At 40.1% G+C, this 10,720-nt stretch overlaps 1 protein-coding gene across 2 annotated transcripts; it reads right to left on the reverse strand.

Moving 5' to 3' along the window:
* Positions 1 to 1,604: 1,604 nt before the first annotated feature.
* IRX2 (iroquois homeobox 2) lies at positions 1,605 to 7,336 on the reverse strand. Of its 2 annotated transcripts, none has more exons than XM_048839480.2 (5): positions 6,697 to 7,336; positions 4,744 to 5,149; positions 3,542 to 4,246; positions 2,775 to 2,842; positions 1,605 to 2,109 (listed from the first exon to the last, which is right to left on the reverse strand). In XM_048839480.2, exons 1-4 carry the CDS (start codon positions 6,937 to 6,939, stop codon positions 2,799 to 2,801), a joined length of 1,398 nt encoding a protein of 465 aa, XP_048695437.1. In that variant the 5' UTR covers positions 6,940 to 7,336; the 3' UTR covers positions 1,605 to 2,109; positions 2,775 to 2,798. The 2 variants fall into 2 exon arrangements, with proteins under 2 accessions (XP_048695437.1, XP_074981587.1); XM_075125486.1 differs by lacking the exon at positions 6,697 to 7,336 and adding an exon at positions 5,952 to 6,652.
* Positions 7,337 to 10,720: the final 3,384 nt, after the last annotated feature.

Consider the following 10,720-nt stretch of genomic DNA (forward strand, 5'->3'; position numbering starts at 1 on the left):
GTTCATCTTCATAACGTTTCCATTTTGCACAATAAAAACAGGTTTGAGATGGATGCAAACATTTGAACACAATCAATATTCCACATTTGTCTAAAGGCAAAGCATTCTCTGAAGGATTTGTCGACTTTTTGTCAATTGTACTAGGTATTATATGCAGACCCAGAGTTGCGTTTTACTTATAGGCTAAAACGTTGCTTCATGTCCCCCTGCAATATCTGAAGTAGGCCTGCACCGCAAAGATCTTTAGTGTACCTATCTATGGACAGCCTACAGTTTCCCAGAACTGTAATACTAATTTCTGCCTTCTCTGACATATTTTTCTTAATCAGCTTGACATCTTTGTAAGTTACCAATACAAGGTGTTTTTTTTTGTTTGTTTTTTGTTTGTTTTTTTAAAGTCCCTTTCCCTACTTAGTACCATCAGGATGTATTTTCTGACTCCAGTCTAGAATAGCTCTTTATCCAGTTAACATTCCCTGGGCTGCTGACTGAAGTATCTAAGATCACTTTCAAATGCCCTTTCTAACAAGACCTGAGCAAGAGGCCACTAATTTTCACTGAACAAAAAGCCACTGGAGAGAGCTCCGTTTGTCAATATCAACTGGTCCAGCAATTTTCCATCCTCAGACACATCGGCCTATCTGAGCTGGCAGATGTTTAGACAAGATTTTATAAATTGTTCAATATCAGACCATAATGAACCCCAACTGACCATTCCAAAGCAGCTAAAAGCATCCAGGATCTCCCCTGCTGGGATCTAATAATGCTCTCATGCTGGAACATTATTAATCATGGAATAAAATAGATGAGCCTCTTGAAAAATAAGTGTATGATTGATTAAAGGGCAATCTAAGAAGCTATTATTCTTGTTTTATAACCGTAAATTATATTCACTCAATTTATCTTTTGGGGGAAATAAATGATTGTTCGTTTCTTTTCTGAAATTATATTATTTGGGGATTCTCATTATTTTACTGAAAATTAAAATGATGGGGTATCTGTTCTTCTGAGTCTAATCAAGGTGGATCTCTAACAGGACTACCAAATTATAGATATAATTCATGCAATTTAGAAGAGGAAAAAACATAAAAAATAGCGTCTGGAGTATTTTGTTTTCTTGTATTTTCAGCACTTCTGGACATAACTTAGAATTAAAATAAATGATTGCTTGAGCTATAGCAAAGTAGGGTGAGTTATGCAGATTTTTTATTTATGGAAAAGGAAAATAGCATTGGAAAGTGCTAGTACTAAAAATAACTGCATCTCTGCTAGCTTGTAAAAAATGTACATGTGCATGCAGGTGTACCTTTATATCTATCTATAGCGATATATCTATACAGAACAACGCTGAGCTTTAATTAAACAAAGCATGTATTTGCAGTTTGTTTAATTGGTTTAGGCTTTTTACATTCTAAAAAATTATGAAGTGAAATTACAACTACTATCAATTTTATGATTTTTCTAAATAATTTAGTATTTTAGGGGAAAATGAACCAAAAACACCATATTGTTGCAGACTAGTCTGTTTGTTTTTATTTACAATTAAAGATATAAATTAGTAAAGAAATCTTGTTAAACAACCAAAGATTGTATAACCATTAATGTTTCAAATAAAAACCAGGCAAAATTTATTTACAAAAGTTCCAATTTCATTGCAATACAACTTGCATAAATTACTAGAAGCTTTTATATCATTACAAAAATAAATATCAAATTTGTTTCCACTTTGTAAGTACTCAAGTTCTCCAATCACATCTTTGTTATCTCTACTGTATACATCTTTTACAAATAAATTTTACAATAAAACCTATCACACCTATCGAATATATACCGTGGCAATGAAGTGATCAATTCAAGATATCCTGAGAAAAACAGATCTGTTTTCAAAAGTAACACATACATTGGGGAAACTATACTATACCAGCAAACTCACATATGTCCAACAAAATTCTGGTTTAATAATTAGAGTCTGTAGATTTAATAGTGCTCTGTGGTCTTCCTTTATACAGTGGCACAAGATGTGATCCGGATTTAGAGATTTGTTCTATATATTAGCTCGGGGAGAGATGATGGCTTGCTGACTTTTTTCAAAGCAATTGTGACACCTACCTGTGGACCAAGGAAAAAACCAGATCATCCAAAATCCTTCAGTTACACACTAACACCATTAAACTGGGGGGGGGGGGGAAGGGGAGGGGTCCTAAAATGCTTACTCTTTTATTATCTTCTCATGAAAATATTAGTTTTAAAAGATCTATAGGATTTTGGTTAGTCTTAAACATAAACGGTTGTAAGGATGCCATTGTTACCAGACATCAAACAATTCAGAGATACCATAACCTCCTAGAAATGCATGCTGAAATCTTATAATTGTGCTTTTTAATTTTAAATATTTACAATGTACAATTCTAATAATATCTTAACACAAGCACCTTACCTTATAACAATTATTAGAAAATTAATTTAAAAAGAGATCTCAAGATATCTCTATAAAATGTAAGTATTCCTTTATTTTTGTTTTACATAAGGTAAAAGAAAACCTTAGGTCATATCAAGGAGTTGGGAACCCTCTAAACTGACTTACAAAAGAGTATAAAGCAGAGAAGAAAAGCTGTAATAAGGGATTTTAAAAAGACCAGAAAAGAGCATATTACTTTGTAATCAGACTCTTATGTAACGAAGCAGGAAATTAACGTTAAGCAAGTTTACAGCTGTGCAATATGTCTTGGACCTGATGCCAAATGATCAGTGTAATAGAAAATGTTCTCACTTACTTGCATTGCTGTGTGATTGCACTTCTATAGGTATGGTTGTACTCCTACTGTGCAGACGTCAGTGGGATCTGTCAAAATATAACCGTCAGTTAGTCACAGGACACAGCCAGCTAACTAGATTATACAGTATGTGAATGTCCCAAAATTCACTTGCAGAAAATTCATATCTAAATCATTTAGAACGTCTACATTAATATTTTACAATTGACTACAGTTTGGATAATGGTGGTATCAGGCTTTTATTTTTCTTTTTAAAATCAGACAATTATATTAATTTGTTATACTAATTTTAAAACTGTATGGGAAAAATAGAGGTTTTATGATAGACATAATTTGGTAATTTGGATCATTTTATTTTCTTTATCTTAAATCGAATAAAACTATATTTAACTCCTTAAAATTAAAAAAAAAGTTAGTGTCCTGTTTTACTAAACACAATGCACAAAAGGTAAAGATAGCAGCGTTTTTAAATTATATATATTAAAGGGTTTATTTTAAACCCTTTTAAAGCTACATATTTAGCCCACTAGATTTTTTTAACTCCTCTGTTATTTCTTTTTTCTATTCCTTACATACAAAAAAAGGGGGAATATATTTTTAAATTCCCAAAATATATTGTTGTCTAGCTCCAGCTCCTTTTTCTTAAGTATTGTCGGTTTGTTTGTCTGCTGGCCCTAGTGGTGGTTGTCCAAATAAGCATTCTTTATCTACAGTGTGTATAGAAGTCATGTTGCCTTTGGGAAGAAAAGAAGCAATCAGTCACCTACCTTTCTTAGACTCATAACTAGAGGGCCTGTAATGTTGTTCTAGCTGGTTAGTGATCGTTTTCAAAGAGTCACTGCTCTGTTTGTGAACAGAGCTTGTATTTAGTACAGTCTGACTTAGTCCCTCGTTCGAAGCCATTGCTGCGGAGTTATATCTCAGGATCCCCTGGCTCTGGAGTGCGTTAAAGTTCCCATAGTTTGTATAATTGGTATAAAAAGGAGAAGTGTAATAAATGTGCCTTCCTAAGAGAGAAGAGGGAGAGTAGGCAGAGCTGTGAGAAGTAGAAGAGGGGGTTACTGAAGATAAAGCCGGTGGCTGACAGCTTTGGCCCAGGTTCTGATTTTTAAGGTCCGAGGTGGCTATTTCAGCTAGAGACCAGAGCTTGGGCTTAATGGCCTGTATCTCGGAACTGGGGGAAATCCTGTTGTCCAAAGTAGTCTTATTGGAGTTCCTTGAAGCGTCCTCGTGGGGGTGATTAAGGAGGGGGGCTTCCACTCCGGTGAGGGGGGAGGAAGTGACAGGCTTAGCGGGAAGGTCTCTCTCTGCTTCATCATCTTCATCCTCGTCGTCCTCGATGTCCTCGTATTTGTCCTTGCACTCTGATCCGGACTCGCAGAGCGTGTCCCCTACTCGGCAGGGCAACTTCTCCCCGTCCGACTCCGCGGAGCAGGAGTGATCAGTGAGCGAGTCAACCTGCAAGCTGATCCCTGCAAAGGCAGCAGCCGAACAAACAAGGGTACAGTCAGTTATATAGACTAAAGAGAACAGGAGAGAAGCAACCACAACCACTGATAGGAAAGCGACGCTTGTAATCAAATCCTTTTATGTATAATTATACTTGTAGGAACACTCCCACCGGCTATTACTACGGCTGCATGAAAGCAGCTTCCTGTGTGCGCCCGTACAAAAGCACGACAGGCATTATTAACGCAAATGCTCCGGCTAGCTGTTTTAGGGGAATGGCTCATTGCAGAATTAGGTCAGTGTAAACGGTCTTTGCTATCGTTATTAATCAGTTAAAGGTGAAGATAAGCTATTGAGGGTAAACGCATAGAGGGGATGGGACATGAGTTTTAAATATATCCCGCAGCATCCCGGTTACAATATGGGAAGTAAAAGTGCATTTAAATAAATTCTGGCACTTGCACATGTATCCCTTTGGGACCTTTCTACCTAGTTATAGTACAATCGTGTTGTGCCTAACCTTCGTCCTCTGCTGAAGTTTCATTGCTTTCCTGCACCTTGTCTGAACTTTCCTCCTTACTTCTTGCTCCATCCCCTTCGTCTTCATCTTCATCTTCGCTTTTGTTCCGGGGAGCCCAAGTCATTTTGTTCTCCTTCTTGAGCCTCCTCCTGGCGTTGGCGAACCAGGTGGAGACCTGGGTGAGGGTCATCTTTGTGATGATGGCCAGCATGATCTTCTCGCCCTTGGTGGGGTAGGGGTTCTTCCTGTGCTCATTCAGCCAGGCCTTCAGGGTGGCTGTGGCATCTCGGGTGGCGTTTTTCCTGTAAGCGGGATCATTCAGCTGGTAAGGGTAAGCAGGACTGCCATAGGGATGGTAACTGATGGCCCCGGTCATCCCAGTCGTATGAGCATCGTAAGGAGAGCCCTGGAAAGGGCAAAACAGTGGGTTGGCAATTTGTTATTGCTGCTAGTCATTAGTAAGTTGTCAAGAAAAGATCAGTGATTATATCTGCATTGTCTTGGATTGGTGTCTCACATTCCTATTCTAATAGCAAACAAGGGTACCCAAAGGCCTTTAAGATCTTGTTTACCTCCTCCCCCTCCCAAACCGCACACACTTTAATCGCTGATCTTTTAATCTTCAGTTAATGTTAGTTCCTTGTAATTGAATATTTCCCAAAATTATTTCTGAGTCACGCAGACATTTTAAAAAGGGCCTTACAGGTAGTGCCTTACTATCTACGTTTCTCTCAAAGGTTCAAAAGATGTTTCCTTTTTGCTATAGAAAATACAACAGAGCCACCGCTTAGCAATTCACTGCACTAATGCATTGCAAATTCAACTCGCAAATCAGAAGATATGCACCGTTTCGAATTGTTTAAATGAGATGTAATTAGCATTTTAATTCGCCCTTTAACGTTTGCATTGCGCTTATTTAAGTCTGCGTAATGGAAGAAAAGTTGAAGATATTACTAAGGAAGTTGATAACTTTAAGGACGTTTAAAAATCCCAGAGAAGGGAGAGTTTCGGCCCCAAAATCACCTAATGTTCTTAATACTTGACAAACACACTTTGCAACTTCCAGCCACTTGTCTACTGGCTCCTCGACAGGAAAGTCAGGAGGGGCAGATCTTTCACATTGCATTGAACTGAGACTGCACGACATTTCTGCTGAAGTATTTTACACCCAGAAAACGTTTGGTTTTCCGTCGGTTTATATAACTAACCTTTCTGGCACCCCTTCCTGGAACCGATCGTAACCAATCTGGAGTCTCCGACCTTAAATTCCTGATGTGTGTCTATATAACTGTAACTATCTAACTGTATATATATATATATATATATATACACACACAGAGAGACACACGCAATTTCAAATGTTCCTTTTAAGTAATGACAACAAAGTGAAAGCTGAAGCTGCGGCCACCACAACCATCTTGGGTACGAGCGAAGCTCACAGATCGCAAACAGATGCTTCTTTTCATTCCTAAAATCCAGTTAAACCATTAGCACAAAACGCATTGAAAGTAACTGAAACCGCACCGGGCTCACTTCCCGGAGCTCCACTAATCGTTGGCTTGGAAAAGCAAGAAAAAAGAAATCCTCCCCTCTCCTCCCGCAGCACAAAACGCAGCCACCAAACTGCTTCAGACAATGCGGATTCTTTACTAACGGACACGCGAGCGAGGGCAGGCTCAGTTTTATGTTTGCAAGCCCCGAGAGCCGCCAGGGTCCGGTCCGAGGTAGTGCCAGGGCCCCTGTCCTCTTCTCCCTTTGCCCCGCTTGGACACCTCGGGTCTGCACTCTGAGCGTGGTGTTGGGAAAACATACGCTGGCGGCTGAGTTTGTGCTCAGCGCGTGGCTGTGCAGCCCGGGCTCTGTTACTGATGGTGCGTGTGTAGGAGATAGGGGCAGAGGAGGATGAGGATGAGGATGCTAATGAAGAAGGAGAGGATTTTTCTCGGTAGTTACCATGTAGGAGGGGAATCCCGTGGCGGGGTCTGTGGAGTACTGGAGCGGGCTGGTGAAGCCTGTGGCCGCCGCCTGGGCTGTGAAAGCTGCCGATCCCGGGTAAGGGCTGAACGCCGAGCCTGACGAAGACCTGGCCAGCTCCTCGCTCCTGGGGGCCGCCAGAGCCGACGCCCCGTACGTCGGGCAGGAGTACAGAGCCAGCGAGCCGGGGGGCTGGTAGAGGTAACCCTGAGGATAGGACATGGCTTGCACGGGCGTGCACAGGAGCAGGGAGGGGGCGAGGGTGACCGGCCCTGGCGCTTCTGCTGCTCCTTCTGCGGCTTTCGTGTTCCCGCTCCCTCTCCCCGGCTGGCTCTGGGCAGCTGTGCAGAGAATGAGACGTGTCCTACTGGCCCCCCATGCACCTCGGCCAGCACCACAACGGCGGATCCGCTCAGGAGGAGAAGGGCATGGGGAGAGGGGAGAAGTAGCTGGGTAACGACAAGGGGGAGAGAGGAAGCAAGCCAGGGAGAGAGGGAGGGAGAGAGCCCGGCTCAAGAAAGTGGCTGCTGCATATGGAGTTCTGCCCGCCAGCCCGCTCCCCCAGCGCCGGCCAGCCTGTATTTTGGGGGAAGTATAGAGTCTGGAGTGAAGAGTTGAGGGAAGGAGCACTCGAGTTTCTGAGAGACATTGGAAAGCAGAGCTGTCCGTCACAGAGGCTCATCTGCATATTCCGACGGGCCCGCCCCTTCTCCTTCTCCATCTCCCCCCGCAGACGGAGGGAGGGAAGCAGGCTGTTGTAATGGGTTACAAGCCACCCTCTCTGTCTGACAGCGAGCACACTGCTGAAGCCAAAGGATGATACCGCTGATCAGTTTCTCCCGGCTCAGAGCCACAAACACGCTTGCACACACTCCATTGCAATAGGTACCTATGCACATACTTTCTATCTTCTATATTATCACAGACTTGCGCACAGGGCTTGTTAGTATATCGTGGGAAAGCACAAGTACAAGTATTGCCCTGTGTATGGTGAAAAGGCGGGAAGTACACACATGAATAGACTGAGAACTCTATATGATTGTCAGTGTATGACAACAATAGCTTTCTACTTTGATAACAGTTTTTTTCACAAGCAGCCAAGCTACCTTAAATGTTCACATTAAATCCTCCAAGGAAGAATCTTTCAGCTTCCATTCTACTTGCTCTGGTGTTGGCTGCCTGGGGGAGAGCCCCAGGTGACCCTATGCAGGGGTACAACCCTTCTCTTTGCAGTTCGGAGAGGAAGCCTATCAGAACAAACATTCAGGGTATAATTAACTTAACAAATAATATAATTTCTGCCCACCACAAACACTAGCAGTTCTACAATATACCAGAAAGGAGAGGATGAGGTGAAGGCATTGGTCTATATTTTCTCAGGCTGACTGGTCTTGAGAGACTTTTGAGAAGTCTGTGATTGACTGTACACACAAGCCTTTGGATCTGGAATTGAACTCTATTATTAGTGTACTGTGATTAAGATACAATTCGTTTCTCCTCTCCTCCTTACCTTTCTAAATCCCTGCCTTCCCATAAGAACACACCTCATCTACCAAAGGTGTATTGCACTGTACACAATCCACTTAAATATGGATTTCCCTACCAGTCTGCAGTATATCCGTTTATTACTTGCTATGTCTCTTGCTTGCATGTACTGTAGGCCCCTGTGTGTATGTTCTCAGGTACTCACCCTTATTCAGTCGCAATCCATCAGTGAGAGTTTTACTTAAAGAATACAGGATCAGGCCTTGAGGTATTAATCTAAACTGTGAAATAGTAATTGTTGAAAATAACCACATTTTAATGAAATAATTGCCACAAATAGGCAAAACACTAAAGCCTGAAATAAACTTCTACACTGGATCCTGTACACATTAAGCCATGTATTTTGTCTTCACTAATAAGTGAATGAGCATTTGTCCTTTATTTAACCAAATACAGTAGTTTAAAAAGTGCAGTCAGCTTTAAAGTTAAATTCTTTACTAAAAACCCCATATCATTACAGTAGATGGGGGAAATACATCAAACCAAAGTACGCTGGGGGAATCTATTAGAAACTGACAGGAAGAAAAGATCGCAATAACTGAAGAATTATGGGTCATGGGGGCCGCCTGTCAATTAAACCTGCTGCTAATAAAATAATACACTCTGAGATGCTGTTTTAATAATCTTTCTAATACAGGTTCAGTGTGCTTTCTGGGAAACTTGCAGTATTAAAACTATATAGCTAAGTATATGGATGTGTGCATGTTTTAAGCAACCTATGTTTGTTTTTGTTTTTCTTTCCCTGTGGAACCCCCTCCATCTCCGCGCCAATTTTCCCTTCACCCCTGCATCCAGAAGAGATCTGGCCACTCCACATAGGGAATTAATTCCTGTGGCCTATAGGAGATGCAATTCTTAAAAAGGAAGGTGAGGGGGGAGGAGGTTAACACCAACAGGTATTTCTTATCATTAAATCTAGACTTTCCATTTCGTGTTAAGAAAGTGATAAACAACTGGTAAACTCAATGCAGCAGATTACAGAAATGATGCTTGCTTTCCTACTTGGTGATTAATACACATGTATTAAATAACAATGGAAACTGTAAAAGCAAGTGCTTTAAATAACATGCATTCATATTTCAGTTATGTGGAATAATCGATATCAGGCGATTACGTCTGAATATTAAATCTCTGTGTTCGCAGGGCGACTTTTTAAGTATATGCATTTTTGTGCTTTGCTTTAGCGCTGCAGCAGCTGGAGATTTGAACATGAACATTAATTATAACATTATAAAGTCATACATGAACATCTCGAAGTCAAATTGCATGCATTGCAAAATATAGAATACCTCTGCATTTTTATTTTGTAAAACGAGTCTGTTCTTTCCAACAGGGGCGACGTAAGTAAGTATTTAAACCAGCTGATTGCTTTTAATTCATCCTCTTTAATAATTAGTGGTACAATTCAGATTTGGGAATACAATGGCCGTTGTGTTGACATTATAACAGGGGATTAATGCTATTAACTGGGTGTTACAGTTATGACCTGGAAAGAGTGCTTAAACAAATACTGTGCTCCCAGGAGGAATTATGTAGTTCAGTTCAGAGTATACACATACATAAAAACGCATAGGCGCACACACACGCACATCCTGGATATATAAGTTTGTATTTAGAAAATGTAGATGTTGCCTTTGTCTGCATTTGTATTTCTTGCGTTCCTTGGTGCAAAATCTTTTTTATGATTTCACTAGGAAGACTATAAACCAATAGCACACCCACTAACAAATACAAAGAGCAACAGATTACATTTTCAATATTTACATTGTGCATTGCAAAACATTGTCTTATATATAAAATGAATGATAATTCTGCAATAAAATATTAATGAAATATAGTATAATCATTTCAAAAGACATTCATGCTTTGGTTTGATTTGCATATTTTTGTATAGCTTCAGAAAAGTATGCTTTTACCCACTGCAAGGAGTATGCATTTACTTACAATAAACACTACTCATTTGACTTGGAATGTAGAAATCGAATTGCTATTGAGGTAATTTAAATATAATTTGTGATTAAAATCTGAAGTTTTGTGACAATATTGTTTTTGATCAGTGTACGCGGATTATATCTAATTTCACCCAAATTATGCTTTTTGATCTGAATATTTTTACCATAGATAGCTTTTAATCTATTGTGCTCCTTAACTGAAATCTATTTTTCCTGTTACTAATAAAAACCGTCTAACTTGCACTATTAAACAGTGTAACGATACTACATGCACTTTTTATTGGCAATAACTGTAGCAAATTAAAATGCCTACACAGAGGCTTGAAGACTTACACACTACACATTTCTTTGGATATCTATTCATTATCGCATCGTTCGCACCCCTAGATTTTAAGCAACACTCGCATTTGACTTTTTAAATGTAAAGTTTACTTCGGTTATAGTTAATGAGCAGCTAACAAAGATTAATCCTTTTCAGGTATTTTTTATTAGAGTCCTGGGAGACA

This window comes from Caretta caretta, chromosome 2 (assembly GCF_965140235.1).
Source record: "Caretta caretta isolate rCarCar2 chromosome 2, rCarCar1.hap1, whole genome shotgun sequence".
NCBI classification, from domain to species: Eukaryota; Metazoa; Chordata; order Testudines; family Cheloniidae; genus Caretta; species Caretta caretta.